Below are 24,845 nucleotides of genomic sequence, written 5' to 3' on the forward strand. Positions count from 1 at the left end.
AAATATGACAGTATGAATAAGGAATGCTTACAAATGTATATGTGTTTTAGTCCTAGGAGAGTCCCATGAATGTGTCTGTATGGCAGTTTAGATGTGTGGGTCTATATGTGGTATAAAGGCCTATTCACACCAAAAATGATAACGATAACCATAACGGTAAAAATGTTCACACTGAACAACGATAAACAAAGTCTCTCCTTGTGTTAATGAATGAGACGGTTAAAATTCGATGAGTTCTGATTGGCTATTATCTTTTTATCGTTCTGAAAATCGCTCTGAAAATGATCCCCAACAATATTGTTCTTCATGTCTTTATAGTTATAGTTTATGTGTGAACGTCGTCATTCATATTAACGAGAACGATATTTATTTATAGTTATCGTTCTTGGTGTGAATGGGCCTTAAGTGTGCATTGCCCTTATGCATCTGTAGGGAGCGTTTGGTGTGGGTGCCATAAATCAGGCCAAATGGCCACAATGCAATGATGCAGGAGGAGAGGACCTCCAAATTAGGCTGGCACAAGTATAATGGATTAAGTGGACCATGTCATGGTGTAGCTAGACGGATTACATTAATGGATATCGGTTATAATCTGAACAAATGAAAGCATAATTATAAGACTAACAATAAAAAAAACATCTTCAAAATGCTTACAAATTACAGATTGTAACTTCTTAAAGGTCATTAACTCAAAAGAGGACTGAGTGGAATTGTCTGTACGGCATTTGCTTTATGGTACCAACACCTACCCTAGTATAAAAGTAATTACAGTGATGAGTCCGACTCCTACACCAATTATGTATTTAATTCCGATTCACGTCAGATGGGCACTGTACTTCAAACCTAATAAAAATAATCTTTACTGGCATTTTGGCCGTGACCTAAAGAGATCTGATAGAGCCCTTGTAATTACAGTTTATCTGCCGAGGCGTCAGTTTCCTCAGAGGCTCAGCTCTAGAGATGGACAAGCCTCACAGGAGATAACATTGAGGCTGAGCCCGAGAAAGCAGGCCTGCTGATTACACTGGGCGACTCTAGATTGCATGGGGGACAGCTGACACACTAGAAAAAGAGATGCGGGCGGAAATAGAGGTAGGAAGAGAGACGAGAAATATATCGAGAAGGAACCGTAATGAAAACAGTTCAGAATTTCATAGTAGGGCCCAATGTGACAAGCTAGCAAGTGGTGTGTTAAACTGGTAAGTGGTGTGTTTAAGTTGAAAAGAAGAGGGCCACAACACACAGAAGAATTCTGCCTACTGATCTCATTTTGGAACTTAAACATAATATGATGACACAGAGGAGACGCAGTAAGTATAAAATGATGCACGCTGTCACGCCCGGCTATGCCGTGCTGGGTGTGTCTCTCCCTGACTTGGCCATCGTGGGTAATCCAGCCTGCATTTCCTACTGCTGCTGTTCTATCGCCTGTAGGTGGAGCTGTTGCGGTGGGCCGTGCCATGCTAATTGGTGGGCCGATGACCGGGTCTTTAAAACACACACACACACACACACACGCACACGCCTTCCAGTCGGCTCGCTCTCTCTTTCTGCTACTCCGGCCTGACGACGAGAGGCTGGCTGCGGTCGTCGCTCCTTGCCCGTTCACCTTTTTGCTTTACACTTACATCATACTGATATGCACGACACTTTTGGTTTGCTTACCACTTACTGACTTCGGACAAATCATTTGTTAATAAACCAACATTATATTTAAACATTAAGTTCAGTGTGCTCTCCCATATGTCAGCTCTACTTTGAGCCAAGTGGTCCTGACACACATGTATTTGTGGGATCATGGATTGATTTATCGCAAGAGATAATATGTAAACATATTACATAACACATAGGCTAACCAGTGCCTGAAAACCTAACTGGTGTGCTGTGCACTCCTTAGGCATAGTCCAGCAGCACAGAGGATTCAGCTGTCACATGTCATCATGTCACAAACAGACCAACTGCCACCACAGAGTTCAGTGCAAACAATTTACTGAGCACAGAGCACTGCAGTGCCTTTGCATGTATGATAAGAAGAAGATCACACAGCACTGGTCAGGGTTCCTTGGGGCACTGTAACACATCTGAGACGACCTTGAACGATTGAACTCTTCTTGTTTGCCCTTGACAGATGCTGACAGATGAACCCTTTGAATGGGACTGGGGAGAGATGTGATATGATTTGCAATCAGTGGGACAACCCTGTCGATGAAAGGGTAATGGTTTCCATTGTGGGGATGAATGGGGCTGTCAGTGTGCCGGTGTCACTCATGTGATGGCCACAACCTGCAGTCTATTACATCCGAACGACATTTCATTCAGATGGTATTAATTTCCCTCATCCACAACTCTATATCTGCTCTGTAATAATTTGTTAGCCTGAGAGAGATCATGGATCATGGACATTGTTAAATGAATGTGGCTCATTTTGAGGATTTCTAGGCTTATCTAAAATCGGTTATGGAAATGTAACCGGCATGCAGATTCATACAGCTGTGACCTGTGTCTTTATAGGCAAGAGGGTGAACAGTAGCTTTCATGAGCAGATGGTGAAATTGGTAAAACAGTTTTTTTTTGTAAAAACATGGTAAGAAATGATACGATTTTATGCTTGTTTTTGTTTGTACAGCTCAGATAAATCAAAATATCCCTGATGATAAAATGGACTTTGAGTTGACACACATTAGATTAAGGCGGGGATCACATCAGCCAGCGGCAAGCGGCTGCGGCAAACGGAACACAACGCTCAGACCATAAGTCCGTTCCTAAGCAACACAAACGGTTTGTCAATTGAATACACTTGTTCAACGCTCAGCTTGTTCAACGCTCAGCTTGTTCAACACTCAGCTTGTTCAACGCTAGCGTTACGCCAGCGTTGCCACCGCTTCGCTGCCGAACCATAGAGAACAATAGGAAACCTGCCGCTTGCTGCTGGCTAATGTGATCCCCGCCTAAGGTATTGTGTCAAGCCTGTTTGCATGTTTGCTACACCTGAAATGCAGTAGTGTTTGTATTGACATGGGTTGCTGTTGTAATTTCGGATATACACAGGAGAGGCGTTACATTCTTTTTGCTATAGGTAGGGAATTTCCCACAGCGGCCAATCAGCAACCAAGCCTATTTACCATCAAAAACAAAATCACCAACACAGCAACCTTTGTGACCAAAAATCACCAACCACCCATCACCAACAGAACAGTCTTTAAGAGCATTTAACTGGGGTTATCAACACACCATTTACTCACAAATATGAATTTCCTACTGACGATGAGGTGGACTTTGAGGTGGAGTTGATACACAGTACACACATATTCATCTAATGTGTTCTTAGAGGTGAAGGCCATTGGTTGAGGTTTTATTGACTTTGTGCCATGTTATTGCCACTTTCCTGCTCTGCAGTGTCTCTGCTCTAACCGTCAGGTGTGTGAGGCGAGCGGTGCCGGGTGTGTGAGGCGAGCGACGTCAGGTGTGTGAGGTGCATGGTGTCAGGTGTGTAAGTATAAGTATATATACTCTTTTGATCCCGTGAGGGAAATTTGGTCTTTGCATTTATCCCAATCCGTGAATTAGTGAAATACACTCAGCACACAGTGAACACACAGTGAAGAACACACTAATCCCAACGCAGTGAGCTGCCTGCAACAACAGCGGCGCTCGGGGAGCAGTGAGGGGTTAGGTGCCTTGCTCAAGGGCACTTCAGCCGTGCCTACTGGTCGGGGTTCGAACCGGCAACCCTCCGGTTACAAGTCCGAAGCACTAACCAGTTGGCCACAGTTGCCCACACTTCACACACCTGACACCACGCACCTCACACACCTGTCAGGGTGCGTGGTGTGTGTGAGCTGCGTGGTGTCAGGCGTGTGGTGTCAGGTGTGTGAGGCTGAGTGCACCTCTGACCTGGCTCATGCAGCTGCTGCGGCCCAGCGTATTGCAGCCTTGACTGAAGTCGTCGTCATCCCAGCGGGGGAAAGGAGTTGACCCCCCAATACAGTCCAGGTTATCCAGACTACGATTCCCAGAGATCTCTCTGAGAGAGGGAAGACAACTGAGAGGAGGGGAAAATGGAAAACAGAGGAGGGAAGAGGGAGAGAGAGAGAGAAAGAGAGAGCAGAGTCAGAGACAGAGTCAAGATGTGCAAGCAAACCCATTTGTTCACCACTTTGAACCATGAAGAGCATGCAAAGCAAACAACCACAGGGAAAGCTACTGAATGTGAGAAGCTCATTTCCAAGCAGTCAAAATAAGGAGAGTGAGGAAACGGAACGCCATAGAAATGGAAACGAAAAGAGTGAGTGATATAAACTCTGTTGCACTGCAGTCGGAGGAGAGATGAATCCCTGAGAAAAAGAAGAAGTTTTTTCATCAAGTGAAGAGTGAAGCAGAAGCTGAAGTATCTTTTTACAAATCTATTATCCATCCATCCAATTATCCATCCATTCATCTATCTAGATCCATCCATCCATCCATCTATTCATCTATCTAGATCCATCCATCCATTCATCTATCTAGATCCATCCATCCAATTATCCATCCATTCATCTATCTAGATCCATCCATCCATCCATCCAATTATCCATCCATTCATCTATCTAGATCCATCCATCCATCAATCCATCCATCCAACAGTTTAGCACACTGTTAATCCATCCAACCCTACGTTCATCAAAGCATCCACACAAGGGAGCCCTTCATCAGGGGATCTTGACTGTATTAGAGGCTAAAGCTGGACACAGGGCTGTGAGAGGCAATGTGATTGGCTCCAAATACTTCCTGCCCTGAACAACTGATTTGCCTCTTCCTTAAAGCCGACAACATGTCCGTCCACAAAACTCTGACTGATTGAATCAGTTGTTTAGGGAATAAAGTAGTGGATTAGTTGTCACCAAAGACAATCTCAGGGACACTGTGAAGTGAAGCGTTTGAAGCGGTGTGTGTGACAGCGGACACAGCTGTGGTGAAAAGACAGCACTGAGCATCCGTAGCATTGACGTTTCAAAGCACATCTCTGTGGAACACTTCCCAATTAAAATAAAAACAGGAAATTGTTTAGTAACAACAGGTATAATGTAGACTTTTTTAACATTAGAATATGTCTAAACCAGAATCCCCTTTATCAGAGAATAATGTAATCAGATGATGTTTTTTATTTATTTTTCATCAAGGCCATTGTCAAAGCTGAAGCCAGGGCGTTGTCCTTCAGAGCATGCCAATTGCGTGGCATGGTCCAATCAGAGAGTAACGTAGACCAAAGACCAATCAGAGAGTGAGAGAGAGAGTGGGCGGGTCCCCATCTCTGTGTCTCTGGTTGCCTCTGATGAGCCTGACTGACCACGGAGCCACTGACCTGCCCAGCTGGTGCAGAGAGGTGACGCTCTGCAGTGGGGACCACAGCGCCTCCAGGTCGCCCTGTAACATGGAGAAATCCAGCAGCCGGCTGGAAGGGTGAGGGGCACAAGGTTAGGACAGGGACGGGGCACAAGGTCAGGGGCAGAGGCTGCGCAGCTCAGGGGAGAAAGGTGCTGGGTTAGAGGAGTGCTGTTGGACTCATAGCAGGGTTGGCAGAGGGAACATCCTGGCTTCAGAAAGTAAAAGTTTCACAAAATATCTGTTGAAACCATTCACTAAACCAGCTGATTCTATTTAGCAAAACCACTAAGCCAGAGGTAATTAGTGAAATCCCCTGTGTTAAACAGGTAGCACAAGTAGATCCAATACATGGTAAGACTTTTACTCTATGAAGCCGTAATGTACATCTCTGCCTGTTGGTGGGACGAACAGCCCAGAAGAAACTTTTAGGCTGCCCACTACCCTATTATATATATTATATCATATATATTATTAATTCTATGTATTCAAAAAATATTCCAGATTAGAAATTCAGTAAATACACCAATTCCGACTGACAATAGGCACTTATCACACAGTCACACACTTGTGAGATCAGATTAATGTAGAATAATTTTCTGTTAGACTTTTATTTAATGAAAACGGGGACAGCAGCCTGGACAGGTTACAGCACAGTGTGTGAGCACAGTGGAGACTGCCATCTCAACTGTGTCCTGATACTGCCATCTTGTGTCTCACCACTGAACTCTACAGGGTGGAGTAGCTAGTGAATAGGGACTCACTGAACTCTACAGGGTGGAGTAGCTAGTGAATAGGGACTCACTGAAATCTACAGGGTGGAGTAGCTAGTGAATAGGGACTCACATGAGAAGTGCTAATTTATCTTTGACCCACAAAATTAGCACTCCAGGATAAATCCATCAATGTAAATGCACACAAATCTATCATATTCTATATTTTCTTGTTGGGAAGATGTTAGTTATTTTTTCCGTTTTAATGGATGAAATACAACTCTGTTACAAATGCAACTCTACACCTCAAAGGATAAGGGATCTGCATATGATCTCTTCCCCCTCATCAATAAAGCACTATTTCTGGATCATTCCATTTTGTTTGCAACATGACATTGCTTGGATTGGTACATTTCCCCATTTGTTCTCCATCTCCAGACAGTCCCTTGCTTGATTCACACCTTCACCATTACAGGTTGTGTATCTGGCTCTGTAACAGGCACCCTACGTGTGTGTGTGCTGTGTGTGTAATTTGTGAGGTGGTGGCAACCATGCGGTTATGTGATGGTGTGTGTGTGTGTGTGTGTGTGTGTGTGTGTGACTGTGGGTGGAGGGTGTTACTGTGTATGTCCACACTTTAAATCACATGATACGACCGAACGCAGTCCCTTTGCATTCGATACGGTGTAATTTCTCGTCTGCTTGGAAGCATTACAAATAAGCACAGCTAGCATAATTGCTCTAATACACAGGTCTGACCATATGTTTATGCACAGCATGCAAAGCACTCTGGGGGAACATGCATGACTGGCCTCTAGTATCGGAAGTGCATGTTGGCTCTATGCAACACTCTCATGTTGTGACTAAATACCAGAGGAGAGGATAAGAGGCTGAGCTCGGGGTAAACATGGCTGACCCAGGAGAGGCTATCTGATCTGCCTGACCATTGATCTCCAGAGGGACAAATGGAGCCAGAGTGTGACGTTCTTCCACCTGAGCGTTGGAGTAGCATGTGGGTGGGTGGCGGGGGGAGCAACCAGCAGTGCTTAATCTAATGCATGGCTAAGCACAGCACGCTCTCACCCAGAGTGCCAGCAGCTCACGTGTGTGTGTGTGTGTGTGTATGTGTGTGTGTGTGTGTGTGTGTGTGGCATGGTCTGTGTGCAGTAGATTGTATTATTTTTCGTTCAGATGTGTTTGGTGAAATATTTATGCGCAGCCCATATGCAGGCTGTGTGGGATAACGCAGCGAGGTGTGTGCTGTCAGAGGCTTCTCCAGAGATGTGCGTTTCCAGAGTGTTGCTGTGGAGTTCCTCACTTTCCCCCTTCTGCCTGGTTACAACCAACACTGCTCTTGGCACGCGTCACACACCCTGCAGTGTACACTCTATTTGTGTGTGTTTGTATCTCTCTCTCTCTCTCTGTGTGTGTGTGTGTTTGGGTGTGTGAGAGAGAGAGTGTCTGTGTGTATGTGTGTGTATGTGTTTGGGTGTGAGAGAGAGTGTCTGTGTGTGTGTGTGTGTGTTTGGGTGTGTGAGAGAGAGTCTGTGTGTGTTTGTTGCTATGTGTGTGTTTATGTGAAAGTCTGATTGTGTTGGTGTGTGAGCATGTGTGTGGTGTTGTGCATGTGTATGTGATATGTGTGTGTGTGTCGTACTTTCGTGGTGGGAGCTGATTACAGAGTGACTGTGTAGCCCTTACAGAACTGTGACGTGTCTGAGTTGTTATCAGTGTGTGTGTATATGTGTGTTTGTGTGTGTGTGTGTGTGTGTGTATGTGTGTGTGTGTGTGTGTGTGTGTTTGTGTGTGTGTGTGTGTTTGTGTGTGTATGTGTGTATGTGTTTGTGTGTGTGTATGTGTGTATGTGTGTATGTGTGTATGTGTGTATGTGTGTGTTTTGTGTGTGTGTGTGTGTGTGTTTGTGTGTGTGTGTGTGTGTGTGTATGTGTGTGTGTGTGTGTGTGTGTTGTGTTTCTTACTTTCGCGGTGGGAGCTGGTCACTGAGTGACTGTGGTAGCCCTTTTAGGTAGCTCCTGGCGGGCGTATGGTTTTAAAGCGCAGGGTTTGGGGCTCCCTCCAGTCCCCGCTTGTCCCTCCAAGTCGCCCATGGCCTTCACGTAGCTGTCAGCTGGGCGCATGCTACCGACATCGATCCGCCTGACCGCTGCTGACGTGTCTGAGTTGTTATCAGTGTGTGTGTATATGTGTGTGTGTGTCGTACTTTCGTGGTGGGAGCTGATTACAGAGTGACTGTGTAGCCCTTACAGAACTGTGACGTGTCTGAGTTGTTATCAGTGTGTGTGTATATGTGTGTGTGTGTCGTACTTTCGTGGTGGGAGCTGATTACAGAGTGACTGTGTAGCCCTTACAGAACTGTGACGTGTCTGAGTTGTTATCAGTGTGTGTGTATATGTGTGTTTGTGTGTGTATGTGTGTATGTGTGTATGTGTATGTATATATATGTATATATATATATATGTATATATATATATATGTATATATATATATATGTATATATATATATATATATATGTATATATATATATATGTATATATATATATATGTATATATATATATATGTATATATATATATATATGTATATATATATATATATGTATATATATATATATATGTATATATATATATATGTGTGTGTGTGTGTATGTGTGTATAGGTAGGTGTGTATGTGTATGTGTGTATGTGTATGTATGAGTGTGTATGTGTGTATGTGTGTGTGTGTCGTACTTTCGTGGTGGGAGCTGATTACAGAGTGACTGTGTAGCCCTTACAGAACTGTGACGTGTCTGAGTTGTTATCAGTGTGTGTGTATATGTGTGTTTGTGTGTGTATGTGTGTGTGTGTCGTACTTTCGTGGTGGGAGCTGATTACAGAGTGACTGTGTAGCCCTTACAGAACTGTGACGTGTCTGAGTTGTTATCAGTGTGTGTGTATATGTGTGTTTGTGTGTGTATGTGTGTGTGTGTCGTACTTTCGTGGTGGGAGCTGATTACAGAGTGACTGTGTAGCCCTTACAGAACTGTGACGTGTCTGAGTTGTTATCAGTGTGTGTGTATATGTGTGTTTGTGTGTGTGTGTGTCGTACTTTCGTGGTGGGAGCTGATTACAGAGTGACTGTGTAGCCCTTACAGAACTGTGACGTGTCTGAGTTGTTATCAGTGTGTGTGTATATGTGTGTTTGTGTGTGTGTGTGTTTGTGTGGTCGTAGTTTGTAAGGACTGGGTCATACTTTACCCTGAGCACTTAACCAGACCAACTCACCCAGCCACGCACCTGTAGGTACTGGCATGCCAGGTCCTGGTGGCATGACTTGGACTTGAGCATGGACCGGTCCAGCGTGGCCGAGCCCTTCTGGCACATCTGCCTCGTCTGACCCAGGGTCAGGGTCGCCCAGGGCCCACCCCGGCCAAAGTCCCCTCCGGCCACCAACCCTCCTCCCCCTCCTCGACTGCCTATGCTTCCGTCCCCTCCTCCTCCTCCCCCACCCCCCCCTCCTCCGGGGCCAGGAAGAGCGGGCAGCCCCTGGTACTTGAGGTCATTGTTGCTCTTGGAGGGCTTGAGTGAGTGCTCGCTGATAGTGTTGTAGCCGTGCATGAAGTACTTGGCGTTGCCCTGGGAGTCCTGCCCGGGGACCAACCCTGCTCCCTGCCTGCCCAGGGTCATCATGGCCATGGGGTTGCGGTAGTTGCTGACCTCGTCCAGGTCGTCTGAGCTCCAGTAGCCCGACATGTTGGAGCGCGGCCGCCGCTTGGTGCCGCCCTCGCTCTTGGTGCCCCGGTCTTTGCTCTTGCTGCGCCGGTGCTTGGCGTCCTCCCCCGACGACGAGCCTCCGCCGCCCGAGCTGTTGGCGGAGCGGCCGTTCACGCTGCCCTTCATGCCCGAGCTCTCCAGCGACTGGGACTTGGCGAAGAGCTTCTGCACGGAGTGGACCAGGTAGCGGATGCGGCCCGGGCTGTCGGTGCGCTGCTGCTTGGCGGCCGCTGCTACCGCTGACGTCCGGTGGAACTGCAGCGTGCTGAAGCCGTCCCGCTGGCCTTTCTCAAACTGGTCCAGCAGGGTGGGGGGCAGGCGATTCTTCCCACCACCTGCAATATTTTGCATATCAGTAGATATTAGTAGTCAGGTAATTGCTAGTTAACTCATTTAAAGGTACAGTCAGTGATCGTATGCAATTTCTAGCCCATAACATTTTATGTCACGTTCAAACATCTCCTCACGGTGGTCATGCCCAGTCTCTATAGGCAGCCCAGGCTCCGAACTGGATACAAACTATTGGGGGCAGCCTGCCCCCCAAACACTGTGTGGAGTTTCTCTGGGAATACTGAAAAGAGGGGTGAGATACTTCTGTTTTTTTTTTTTGTTTGGTCCTTTATTTAAATATATTGTACGCTGTTTTGGACAAATTTGTCTGCTAAAAAAATTAAATATACACATACAGTAAACATAATGTGCAACAAATTAGATGTCATGCGCAATCGCTGCGCTGACTGCACCTTTAGTGCAGGTGAGCTTGTATAAAGATGATACATTTAAATATTGACATTTCTTGGCAATCTGATCACTTTTTTTAGTCATGAACCTCATGAGTTCACCTAATGAACATATATTAAAATCCTCTATCGTAATCCTCTATCTCAGAATCTTCTGAAGACACAATGCTTCCACACACACAACCTGCAGGAGTCCGCACAGCTCTTACCTGAGATGGTAGCCGAGCCGCTGGTTATCATGGCCGTGCGCCCCACGCCGAGCCCCATGCCCATCCCCATGCCCATGGAGACGGAGGTGCCCATGGTGCCTGTGCTGATGCCGCCGATGCTGTCCCCGCCGGGCATGGAGGTGGGCGAGAAGTCCCCCTGCTCGTAGTGCGAGTTGTAGTGGATGCGCGGGAAGGTGCTGCTGCTGGACAGCTGGTTGCTGAGGGGCAGCATGCAGTCGGGCGGCAGCCCCCCTCCTCCACCCACGGGGATGGGCGACGGGGAGAACTGGTGGGGGTCCAGCGTGCCGTAGTGCTCCATGGCGACGGGGCTGAGCAGGTAAGGGCTGCGTGGGAGCGTGGCGGTGCCGGCCTGCTGGTAGAGCTGCTGCTCGCCGGGCGGCAGGCCCGAGGACGGGTCGCAGGAGTCGGACAGGTGACGCGGGCGCTGCTGGGGTCCGTACCCTTTCATGATGGACTGGGGGGCCTGGGGGGGGACCCCCTGCTTAGAACATGGCCCTGCCAGGGAGAGAGCACTGCCCTGGAGGGTGCATCCTACACACACACACACACACACACACACACACACACACACACACACGCACACACACACACACACACACACACACACACACACACACACACATAGGGGGGCAGGAGGAGGGGAGGGGAGGGAGAGCAAGAAAGAGGACAATTAGACAGCGCTGTTGACAATCACTTAGTGAGGTATTAGGAGTGTTACATCGGATCTGAAAGCTCTGTGCAACCGACAGCTGCTGTTATTGATTTTTGGGGAATGAAGATGTGTGGGTCCTTGTTTACCAATGGACTTGCATACAAACACACATACAAACACGATCTCCATTACATGATCACTACTGACATGCGCATAATTACGTAAATGCACAGATACACAACCACAGGTGTATGTACACAGACACACATACACACGCACACCTATAATGAACCAAATACATCCAAAGTCAAACACACGCACACACGCACACACACACACACACGTACACGTACACATTGTCAGCTTGTTAAACAGGATAAGTAGCCAAGAATAAAGCATCTCATTCATTATGGCCTGGGAAGCGATACAACCGTGACAGTACAGCTCCGAGTAATGTTCAGCTCTGGTTTCACCACAGCCAACAATGGCTCTATTCTCCACACAAAAAAAAGGCATACGAGTCTCTTCAGGCACCACACCCTGTAATCGAGGGCCCCTGTAATTGTGCCCTGCGCTGCTCACATCACGCAGAACAAACGCTTAATGCCTCACAGAACCCACACAAGTCAGGACAAGCGAGGGCATGACATGTTTAGCCAAATGGCATGCTTTGACTGGGCAGTCTACAGTACTGCTCCGTTAGAAGCAGTTCAAGGGACCAGGTGCAGATCAAATGCTTGACCACTCTGCTTGGCGGTTCTCATTGGTGAGAGAGGCTCTTAGGATGGCTCTGACTGTGACCTGAGGCAGTCCGGCGAGGGGCGAGACCGGTGCCAGGGTTCTGGACTGTGATGATAGAGATGGACATGGCGCACTGCGAGAGACCCCCACCTGCAGTTCTCCAGGATGTCCAAATCCCTTCTACTCCACACACACACACACAAACCACACACACACACACACACACACACACACACACACTCTCTTTCTCTCTTACACACACACACACACACACACACGACCCCACCTCCGTGTCCTGCTGGAGTGTGATAGTCAGTTGCTTGCCACAGGCAAACGGTAGACACATACACACAGTCATCCCCTCCCCACCCCACCTCTCCTTCCCTCCAGAGTGTGATGCACCTCCTGCTTGTGTTACCCTCCCAACAAATCCAGCCCTGTTCATCTGGAAGAGGCTCGACACCCGAGCCCCTCCGAGCCCCTCCGAGCCCCTGCGAGCCCCTGCTCCTGGGCCCTCTGGTCTGGGGAGGGAGGTAGGGTAGGGTGATGGCCAAGGCTGGAGCAGGAGGCCGACTGGAGGCCACAGATGGATGGCGGAGCGCTGCAGGAGGAGGAGGAGGAGGAGAAGGAGGAGGAGGAGGAAGATGAGGAGGTGGAGGAGGAGGAGGAGGAGGAGGAGGTGGAGGCGGAGGAGGGGTTAGGAGGAGGAGGAGGAGGAGGTGGAGGAGGAGGAGGTGGAGGGTCTGGAGGAGGAGGAGGTGGAGAGGAGGAGGTGGAGGAGGAGGAGGTGCAGGGTCTGGATGAGGAGGAGGTGGAGAAGGAGGAGGAGGAGGAGGTGGAGGGTCTGGAGGAGGAGGAGGTGGAGAGGAGGAGGAGGAGGAGGTGGAGAGGAGGGTCTGGAGGAGGAGGAGGAGGGTCTGGAGACGGCAGGTGAATGCTGTCCCCCTCGTTTAGCCAGACCGTCTGAGCCTTGGCAGTGCCGCGTGGCAGACTGGCAGACGGAGCACAGGCCTGAGGAGGCGCCAGAGCTTGGCCAAGAGCAGGTATTCCCACAGACTCAGGCACACACACACACACACACACACACACACACATACTGAGGCACACATATGTATACACACAAACACACATGTGTACACGCGCACACACACACACACACATATACAAACACACATGCATATTATGCGTACACACACACACACACACACACACAAACGGACACACAGAATAATCACTTTGTGTGTGTGTCTGCATTGTTCTCTTCAAGGACACACACACACACACACACATTTATTTTCTACACAGCTCACATACATATGTATGCATATAAAAAGCAAGAGAGAGGAAACAGAGGCGTCATACATTTCCCCCTTTTCCCATCAAACAGGGGTTGAGATAGGAAATCTATCTTGGCCAAATACATTGCATCTGCAATCGCTGAGATAAACTGAACATGACTCAGGCTGGAGGCTAGTGGTGAATGCAGCCGCTGCTCGGCACGTTAGCCCTGCGCGCCCTCCCTCCCTCCTGGCCGCCCGACAGGGGAGAGCAGGGCAGAGACAGCAGCCAGAGGCATGGAGATAGGGCCGGGTGATTGACCACGCTAGCCCCAGCACTCGACACGGAGTACTTAAATCAGGTGTCAAATTACTGCAGCCACAGAGACTGCCACCACAGGCGAATATAAATCAACCCAACATGGAGGAGAAGGAGTGAAAGAGAGAGAGAGAGAGAGAAATGAGAGATAGTGTGGATGAGAGGATGAGAGAGAGAGGGAGAAAGATGAGAGGAAGAGAAAGGGACAGGGAGAGGGGGATAGAAAAGAAGAGAGAGGGGAATAAGGACAGTGGGAAGGGGAGAATGGAAAATACCAAGGGGAAAAATGAGAGAGAGAGAGAAAGATGAAGGGAACAGAGGGAGAGAGAGAGAGGAAAGGACAGAGCAAAAGGCAGGGGTGAAACTTTGACAGTGGAGCACCATGATGGCAGTGTGTGCAGTGTGTGTGTGCAGTGTGTGTGTGTGTGAAAGCCCCTGTGATCCTGACTGAGATGACAGAGAGGGAAAACTGCCCTGTAAAGCTACGGTTGCTGCCTGCATTGGGAGCACAGTGTGAGAGAATGGGGTGGGGTGGGGTGATGTGGAGGTGGAGCTGGGGTTGGGTGGAGGTGGAGGTGGGATTGGGTGGAGGTGGGAGCAGGGACAGGGGCTGTGGAGAGTGGCAGCACTCAGAGAAACGGGGCGGAGCAGAGCTGCAGCAGCCATCATTGCGCTCATCTTATGGCCCAGCAGGGGAGGACGCGCATCCCGCAGTGAGCCAAGAGCTGCTTCCGGCACTTTCCCTCTGATGCCTGCACAGTGCAACGCAAGGTAAAGCCATGCGAAAACAATAACAACAAAGAACAGACAGACTCCGGCACGACTACACTGCAATCTACATACATCAGAAGGGACAATTCACCATCTCAACCCACCATCATACTATCCCCTGCCATCAGACACACACACACACACACAGGACTACACGCAAACATGAATCCACCCTGCTATGAATAGATGCTTGCTAGTTTACTTCACACGAGATGAAACAATGCCACGGCAATCAAACACACACACACACACACACACACACACACACACACACACACTGCTTTCCACTCTGGGATTTCGCAAAAGGAGAAAAAAAACAAAAGCCATACCACAGCAGCGCCTCTATCTCCCCTCTCCCCGTTCCTCCTCTCTATTCTTTATTGATTGGGCTGCATCTCTTTTTTCCTTCTTCCATCCGAGTGACGGATGGCTCTTGATTAGTGCTCTGCTGAATGACATGCTGCTGTTGCTGATTGTCCGTCCGTGGTGTGGGTAGCATAGCGATCAGGAGACAACAGAGGCCCGTGTGTCTGTCCAGCGCGCACCACCAGGCCTACGCCAACATCACAGGGAGACCACTGTGCACAAGACAGACGGCACTCGTCCCATAAATTATTCATACTGTCATATCAAAATGAATACAGAGGCTTGTTCGTGCGGAGTTTTTTTTATAGTGTTGATGTGATTTGCTGCGGGAACATTTATGAATACTCTCCCTCCCTCTCCATCTCTCTCTGTCTCTCTCTCTATGTCTGACTACCTCTCTCTCCTTCTAGCTGTCATCATGAGTACACACATCCACCACAACCCAACATTATAAGCATCAATCATCAGGAGACATTAGCTGGCGGACGTCGATTAGCCTCAGCTTTAGCTCCCTGCGAGCTTCTCTGATATCATTAATCTAAAGACGTGCTCATTTAATGTCATTAACCAAGCCACTGTGAACACAGCCAGTGCTCCACGAATTAGCCCCAGGGCCAGCCTCCTCCAATAAGCGCACATTAGCACGCAGACAGTGCGTCCTGCTGTGCAGCTTAGCTTAGCAGGCGCTTAGCATGCTGAAGAGAGGGGAGGGGGCTTCTGTGATAAATACACTGAGGGATCAATGTCGGCCTGTCTGAAGACATGCAGCTGTCTGTCAAAGAAGCTCTGTGAAGGAGGAGGAGGGGGGGTGCGGGGTGCTTAAAAACTTTTTTGCTCAGTAGATTTATAGAGTTGCCTTATGTGTGGTGTGTGTGCGTGTGTGTGTGTGCGTGTGAGTGTATGTGCGTGTGTGTGTATGTGTGTGTACATATCAGTGAACATACAAGTACATTTGCTTAAATGTATGTGCCCAGTAGGCTATGGTTATGTGTGTGTGTTATAATTCCTCTGTTGAGCTTTATATGTAAGGATTGTTGAGTCTGTTACTATGTGAGGGAAGAAAAATTACACACACACACACACACACACACTAGTCACTATGACCCTGTAATTCACCCTCAAAAGTGCACTCCATTCAAATTCAGTAAAGTTCATCCTCTGCATCCACCATAAGGGGGAGCTCTGGCTCAATATAATTAAAACTGACCCTCATCTCACACACACAACAACACACACACACACACACACACACACACACACACACACACACACACACACATACACAAAAACACAGCAGACGCAAACTCACTGTCTTGCATGAATGAAAACAAATGGGAGCGATTTCAAATATCGTGTCATAAATACTGAGTGAAGGAAGCAACGAGCTGTTTAATAGAATAACACAGTAAGCTCCATAAAAATGCTGGCAGTAATTAAACAGCCATTACAGTGTCAATGCCATAGTAAACACACACACACACACACACACACACACACACACACACACACACACACACACACACACACACACACACACACACACACACACACACACACACACACACACACACACATCCCAATCCGGCCATCTGTCTGTACTCACTTTTACCATTCGTTTTATCAGCTTATTACAATGAGGATCTGCACGGCTGGCTCAATAATGACAGTAATGGCTCCATCAAAAAAGTCACTCTGTAACAGCCATAAAAAAAATGACAAATACATAAAGTCACTGGGCAGTCACGGCTCCCACATTTGCCCCTGGGCTGCGTTTCAGAAATGCGGCAAAATGTTAAGCTGGCCGCCAAAAAACAAAAACAAGTTGAGTGAGTGGGACGCAAAATATTAACAGTGTGACTCCCTCTCCTGGAGTAGCCCGTAACAGGCCTAGACAACAGGCTGTGGGCCTAGGGGTTGCCAGATCTTGCTGAGTGTTGCACAGGCAGGGGATTTTTAGTGTGAAGCACATGGCAACCCTGCGCTGCTCCAGACCCTCTTTCAGTTTGTCATAACGTATCACTGAGAGGCAGAGGAGGCCCCATCTGTTTCTCTCTCTCATTTCTCTCATCTTCTCTTTCTCTCCCTCTCTCCATATATCTCTCTCTCTCTCCTTCCCTCTCTCACTCTGCTTGACCCTGTAGTTAGCTCCAGAGTGGACTGTACATTTAGCGTGTGTTTGTGGGGAGGAGAGGAAAAGAGACCCTTGTGACTTATAAAAACGGAGGTAGAAGAAAGAAGATGGAGAGAGAGAAGGACAGAGAGGGAGTGAGAGAGAAATGATTGTAAAGCTGTATAATGAAAGACAGATTGGTCTATCAGTCATCTTGCCAGATACTGGGACATACTGTCAGGTGTGTGTGTGTGTGTGTGTGTGTGTGTGTGTGTGTGTGTGTGTGCGCATTAATGTGGGAGAGTGTGATAGCTTCTGCTGAGTAAAACATGGTCACTCAAGGTAAGTCAAGTGTTTTTATATATTGCTTTTTCATACAATGTGTAATTCAATGTGCTTTACATATATAAAAGCAAACATTCGCAAATAATAGTTAATAAAAACCTAAAGGGCAATAGATTAAAAATAGTTCAAAAAGTAAAATACATAAACTAGAATAATTAAAAGATGTAAAAACACAGAGTGAATCTGATTAACAGGAAGTGCATTTGATAGCAGTTAGCAGAAAGCATCTGAGAATAGTTTGGTCTAAAGTCTAGATTTGAAACAGGCTACAGTTGGGGCATTTTTGATGTCATCCGGGGGCTGGTTCCAAAGCTGAACCCCACATTTGATCATATTTTATGATCATATTTAAACCACATATCTATTTGTATCACCATGTTTAGTTCTGATAGTGGTATTGCTGAAGTGCTGAAGGAAGTCTGTTAGGTATTTATGGTAGGTCCCGTTCCATTTAGTGATTTATAAACAAGCAGTAGTGCTTTAAAGTCAATTTTGTGACTCAGTGCAGGGAAGTCAGTGCAGGGACTTAATTATTGGAATAAAGTGGTCAGTTCTTTTAGTTTTTATGAGAACCCTAGCTGCTGCATTTTGTATCACCTGAGACAATTTGAATTCTGTATGTGTGTGCATGTTTGTATTTGTGTGTGTGTGTGTGTGTGTGTGTGACCGTGCAATATGGGAAACTGCATAGACATTTGAGTGCTTGTGCCAAGCACTGCATATTCATTTGCATATTAATATATACAATGCATATGTATCTGTTTTTGTGTGAGTGTGTATGTGTTTCTGAGGGGCTCTGTGAGTGTGCGTGTGCATGCGTGATATGCTGGTGAGTGGTGGCTCAGTACCTAACCTTGTCCTAATTTGATTCTGCAGTGGCATCGCTGCTTTTCCGTTCTGGCCCATTTTCACTGCTCTAAATTTACTGCCCCCCCCCCCTCACCTTAACCTCTCTCTGTTGTGACTGACGACCTCCTCCTCCAATCCCATTTCTACAGACCCAACGACATAAAAGTGAAATGAAGACAGCGCACAGAGAGAGCTGAGAGAGACAATGAGAGAGAGAGAGAGAGAAAGAGAGAGAGGGAGAGAGAGAGGGAGGGAGTGAGAGAGAGAGGGAGAGAGAGAGGGAGGGAGTGAGAGAAAGAGATAAATAGCAAGCAAGAGAGATAGCGAGAGAGAGAAAGAGAGGGAGGGAGTGATAGCAGGGATGAATGAGAGACAGCGAAAAGCCGCATAGGACACGCAGTTCTCATCGCCCTCCAACTCAATCAGTGTATTTTGCCAAGCCTCCCTTAATGGCCTTTCACTGTTAATCTCCCACTGGAATACCCCACCAGGGCAGTTCAAAGGGCAGCAGGACACAAGAACACCCAGGCAAGGGATATCTTATCAAGTCTTTAAATACCCATCTCCCTCCAAGGACGTAACCTATTAATAAAACATTTGCCGTTTCTATAGAAAATCTTATCTTGCGCTCTCAAGCATATCTCGCCCTAAATAAGGGTATTATGGAATATTAATTTTATTATTCCTTTTGCATCTGTGCAACCGTGACATGGCTAAGGGGTAAGTAGGCTACATCATACAGGGCCCGGGCCATGTCTCAGAGCCAGAGGATTAAAAAAAAATCAAATAAATAAAAAAATATTCTTTCACGAGCCAGCCCTCCAAGCGAAACATGTAAAGAAAGGTCATGCAATGCTTCTGCATGTGTGATGCATTATCTTCAACAATGTAGGATTCTAAAGAGGCTTGTGCGTTGTATGTTCTCTAAATGTGTGCGATGAGTTATTTCATGCAATATGAATAGAGCAAAAGGCAACCTGGGCCCAAGAGTGTTCCAGCAGGGCTGTGCTGTGCTGGGCTGGGCTGTGCTGCTCTTGCACCTGATTGCTCTTTCGAGCGGCGAGCTCCCTCTTGGAAGAGTGCGGCAGACTGTTCTGAGCACTTGGAGGGTATTTATAGAGGGGAGAAAAGAGACCTCGGAAGATGTCCCAGAATGCAACGCGGCCGGAGTGTTCTGTGTGACAGCTGTGTTCTCTTTGGTGGCGCATCTCCCTTGCTCTATCTCGGTCTCTGTCTCTTTTCCTCTCCCTCGCTGTCAGTCATGCATTCCTTCTCTCTATCTCTCTCCCTCTCTCTCTCCCTCTCTCTCTCCATGTGCTTGCACACACACACACACACACACACACACACACACACACACACACACACACACACACATACACACACACATACACACACATGCACAGATTGCACACTTGCATAGAGCCAATTTCCAGGTCTCATCAGGGAAATGCTTTGACCTCTTTAGATAATAGCCAGCACCCGACACTAACCAGTAACAAATACCAAATGCTGAAATTACACCAACTTAGCAGAACTGATGAAAAGATAAGGTGTTATTTTTGTGTATGAATGCATGCGTCTGTGTGCCTGTGTAGGTGTACATGCACTCGTGTGTGTGTGTGTGTGTGTGTGTGTGTGTGTGTGTGTGTGTGTGTGTGTGTGTGTGTGTGTGTGTGCACGTCTGTGCGTGTGTTAGTGTGTGTGTGTGCAAATGTTTGAGCATCCATATAAAATGTGATAAATCCAAAGTAGAATTGGCATCCTTCATCCCTTGATGATTAGTGATAGAGCGCAAGTCTGCGCCACGTGCAACCCTTGCATGCTGGAGGGAAGTACAGAGAGTATAGACAATGAATCCTCATTGCCAAGGTCACAGCAAATCTGCCTGACCTTGCAGAGGTTCAATATCTCTGATGGATATGCTATGTAGTGGATGCCATCATGTGTCATTTGTGTGTGTGTGTGTGTGTGTGTGTGTATGATGCGTGTGTGTGCAAGTACCTACATGTTTATTTGTGCCACGGTCAGCCCACTGTGTGAGACTGAGGGACAAAGCTGCTGTTTAAGTGGGTCAGCTGAGCTGCTCAGTCCATGCTGATGTCAGTAATACTCAAATGGACGCCCGTCAAACGTGTCAACCCCGGATGAGCCGTCACCACGGCAACAGGCACCAGTCACCCCGTCGTCATCCATATGATCGTATTTGCCACACTCTATAAAGTGGGTGTCCGTAAATGTGTGTGTGTGTGTCTGTGGGTTAACATGGGTTTGAACTTGCTGCCTTGTGGCCTGTTGTGATTGCTCTGTCACAGTGAGGTTTACTGCTGTTTATATCAAAATTGTCAGAACTCAAAATGAAAAGAAAATGAAAAGAAAAGTGGAGGATGAATGAGATGAAAGAAAATGAAAAGAAAAGTGGAGGATGAATGAGATGAAAGAAAAAAAGAGGAAAAAAAAACAAAACAAGAACTACATAAGCATATGACATCAGCCCTGTGATGTCACCTCTGTTCCCCCACACACACTCTCCCCCTCTCCCTGTGTGTCTCTGTCATCCTCCTCCTCTCTCTCTCTCTCTCTCTCTCTCTCTCTCTCTCTCTCTCTCTCTCTCCTCCTACTCTCTCTCTGTCTCTCTCTCCCTCTTTCGCTCCCCCCTTGGAGGTACGTCTGCAAATGGAGCAGCCTCTTATCTCTGGACTGCAGTGACATCCAGCCCTGTGCTGCTGCCGCGCGGGGCCTGGCTGAACATCGCAGCCAGAATGTGGTGCCCCGCGGTCGGGGGAAAAAGACGAGCTGTCAGGCCCTCTCTGACACCGCGAGTGCATCTACATCTCTGCTGCTTAGAACACGCTGTCTGAGCACGGCACAGCCAACCACTCTATTTGTGTTGTGTGTGTGTGTGTGTGTGTGTGTGTGCATGTGTGTGCATGTGTGTGTGTATGGGCATGTGTGTGTATGGGCATCCATTGTCCTTTGTCACAGTAGTCTAGTGTCTGCACTGGCTAAATCTCCATCCTCTTCTCTGCAGCTACCACCCACTGGCCTGTGGACGGATTTCATTTCAGCCAGGAGGAGGTGAGAGGAGGGACTGGGGAGCTGGAGACAGGAGAGAGTGGGGTGCTGGAGAGACTGAGGGCCAGGTGTACTTACATTTGCGAACGTAGCGTTATCAGCGTCATGGACAAACCGCAGATTGCGAAAGCTGTCAGACCCAAGTTTCCATCGTATTCATCAATCGTTCAATCCTTAGTGTAAACTGCACCTTTCTCTGCCCATAAACGCAATTTACGAACGTCCACAACTGAATGCCAGCGATTTAGCGATCATGAAATAATACCATACATGATAAGATGCCAACAAGCAGGGAGATAATAAAGATCAGTAGTTCTACTCAAACTACTTGTGCACGTAGGCTATGGAAGATTGGTCAAATCTAGCAAGTAGGAAAGTTTAAGTGAATGACGTGAAAGTGAAAGACATTCGAAAGGCCAACGAAAGTTAATGTTGCTTTTGATAGTACAAAGACTTACAAAACTGGTGCTCTGAATAGCGATTCTGTTGTCTTTGAAAGGTTCTCTTATTGACGCATTGAACTGCAATTTGGATTAACACCTGCTTTTACAAGGCGGAAGTATTTAGGTGCAGAATAGACATACGCTTTCAGGAGCAGTCTTTGTACATACCGCAGAATACATAATTAGACGCTCTTTACTCTTCCCCTCCCATCTTTTTACGCTAAACTCCCACTTTCCCCTGGATCCTCCCATGAATGCATATGCATGACATGAACAACGCAATCTGCCACTTTCAGCTCCCACGTCAGGCAGTTTGCGCTTTTACATCATTGCGGCCTGTTTGTACATAACTTGCATTGATTTTACACGCACGTTGCGAAACAAATACACCTGAAGTGGGCGCAAAAGCGTTAGTACATCTGGGGCGCTGGATAGAGGAGAGAGTGGGGTGCTGGAGTAGGAAGAAGGCTGGAAATAAAGAGTGTTTTAGGGCCATGGGGGTTACCCAAGGATACAGCACCAACAACAGATCTGAGTGCCTGGCAGCAGAGAGAGAGAGAGAGAGAGAGAGAGAGAGAGAGAGAGAGAGAGAGAGAGAGAGAGAGAGAGAGAGAGAGAGAGAGAGAGGGAGAGAAATATAGGAGAACACAATCCTGAGAGGAAGAGGGAACAAGTAGAGCAGAGGGAACAAGGGAGAGAGAGAGTTGAAAGGGAGCTGATGGAGAGGGCTTGACAATAGGAAATAGCTGCTTTTTACCCAATCCATCCACTGTTGAAAGGTAAAAGAGGTTTGAACCCGCGTGTCTGAACCATTATCCCGCCACCACACACACACACACACACACACACACACACACACACACACACACACACACACACACACACACACACACACACACACACACACACACACACACACACACACACACACACTACACTACTACAACTACAATTAGACGGAAGATTGAACCAAGCATACAAACTACTTACATTTGTTGCTCATGCTTCGGGATCTGCAGCGATGCTGGAGTCTCCTGCAAAAAGAGATACAGCCGACTTAATAAAAAGGCTTACTTCATTTGCAGTATAGCATGATTAGCCTTTTATAGGTATGCTAAATTTGGTACAGTCTTCAAATCAATTCTGATGTCAGTCATGTGAGGGACTATGTAGTTCTGTGTTCTCGGTTGGAATACAGCTTTCACAGCATGGCAGTGCCAACTATATCATCAAAAGACTGCAGTTAGCATGTTAGCAAGCTTTTTTCAGTGTCAGTGGAGCTGTTGGCGGGTTTTGCCTCCTATTTTGGGTAGTTAGCTAGTTAGTTTTAGACCAAAACTAACCCTAGCAACAGAAACAACTGTGATGGCCCAGCTCTGTCGTGCCGGGTCCACCTCTTTCTCCCTGGCTGGCCTTGCATTGTTTGTCTTGCTTTTTTCTTTCCCTCTTGGCCTGCTTCCCTCTTTTGGCCTGCAGGTGGAGCTGTTGAGTTCTGGCCAGGTGCACTAATTGGCCTAATTGGAGAGTGGCTAAAACCAGGGACTTTCTAAATAAGGAGACACAGGACTCCAAAAATCCTCCATAGAAATGCATGGGGTTAGTTTGTAACGCCAATATGGCAGTTGTCTACACATATCCTTTGGTGTTGTCTCCCCTTCATGTTGCTTTCATCCTGAACCAAGTGGTTACGACACAACCACTTTAATTTGTTGCCGAGACATCCACTAAGGTTACCTTGCAAACCAGCTAGCGCCACCTCGGCACCACCTCTGCCCCCTCTCTTGTAATACAACTTTGTATCTCGTATGACAAATGCAAGTCAATGAAATGAGTGCCGTATGGATGCGTTCAAGACAACTCAAATCCAACAGAATTACAAATAGCTCCTTTGAATATCTACACTGAGACAATGTTGTCCTCCAGCAGAATTCCATTTCCAGAGAGAGCCATGCCAATTATTCACATGACCTGGCACATGTGTGTGGTGTAGTAGTTGAACCAGAAGAATCATCACTCAGTATAATTCTTAACCTACACTGTGTGGTTTTAATGACTTAAAGCCAAACCAGTGGCTACCAGTGGCCCAGTTTCCTCTGAGATGAGCATGCCTGTCTGAGATGACCAAAAAAGAAGCCTCAGCACTAAATATTTGAATAAGGAGACGATACTCTCGGATTCATACATATTTAACAGCCTCCTCAAACAGCTGGGCATGTGTGTGCATGTGTGGGCATGTGTGTGCTCATCAAAGCTTCCACCACAGTGCCTCTGTGTGTCTGCATGTGTGTATACATTTTAGTGTGTGTGTGTGTGTGTGTGTGTGTGTGTGTGTATGTGTGTGTGTGTGTGTGTGTACATTTGGCATCTCCACTTGCTACTATGCAGTGGAGGTGAGAACAATAATGGTAATACTAATTCTGAGATACAGTTAAGCACAGTTGTTGTAGAAAAGTTGCAGGTCGATCTGAGGAACATGAGGCGGCCATTTCAGGCCTTGTTCACACCTGAGGGGGACTTGTTAGTGTCTCCAATGAATTTTTGATGATGGAGCGAGCACTCTGCTACGCATCTTCTGTCTACACAGAAAGGTTTACCCTTTAAGACCGCAGGGACAACCTTTTTATGCTCCTATGGGTTGGCCACACACACATGTACACACGCACACACACACACTGCCACGCAGTCAATATGCATGATAGTATATGAAACGTAAGATATGGACATACCTTAATACTGTTTCACACACCCTAGTTCTAATGACAGTATTGAGGTATGGGTAGCAGTCTTGGTGCCCTCTTATGAACAATCCATGTTCATGATATATGGTCATGACAGACACATAGAATAGCAGTCATTCCAACTAGCCACCTGGACTATACAGACTACAGTTCTGTGGTTCGAGTTGGAACACCTCACAAATCACAGCAAATTACAGCACGACATCACCAACTATATCATCAAAACACATGATAGCAAGCTTTTTATTAGTGTCAACTGCTATTGTTGGTGTTTGAATGTCTTTTCAGTAGTTAGCTAATGTGTTCATAGTCTTCGTTATACCATGAGTTAAAGATGGGAGTAAG

General features: G+C 47.1%; 1 protein-coding gene across 1 annotated transcript in view; it reads right to left on the reverse strand.

Annotated features, from left to right (window-relative positions):
• Window positions 1-24,845, reverse strand: part of dlgap4b (discs, large (Drosophila) homolog-associated protein 4b) — a 146,479-nt gene that overhangs the window by 34,574 nt on the left and 87,060 nt on the right. The window contains 7 exon segments of the mRNA XM_048254322.1: window positions 3,895-4,042; window positions 5,342-5,431; window positions 8,054-8,106; window positions 8,108-8,250; window positions 9,343-10,179; window positions 10,794-11,345; window positions 22,753-22,796. Coding sequence (XP_048110279.1) covers window positions 3,895-4,042; window positions 5,342-5,431; window positions 8,054-8,106; window positions 8,108-8,250; window positions 9,343-10,179; window positions 10,794-11,262 — 1,740 coding nt within the window. The 5' untranslated portion in view covers window positions 11,263-11,345; window positions 22,753-22,796.

The sequence above is a fragment of the Alosa alosa genome, chromosome 10 (assembly GCF_017589495.1).
Source record: "Alosa alosa isolate M-15738 ecotype Scorff River chromosome 10, AALO_Geno_1.1, whole genome shotgun sequence".
Taxonomy (NCBI): Eukaryota; Metazoa; Chordata; class Actinopteri; order Clupeiformes; family Clupeidae; genus Alosa; species Alosa alosa.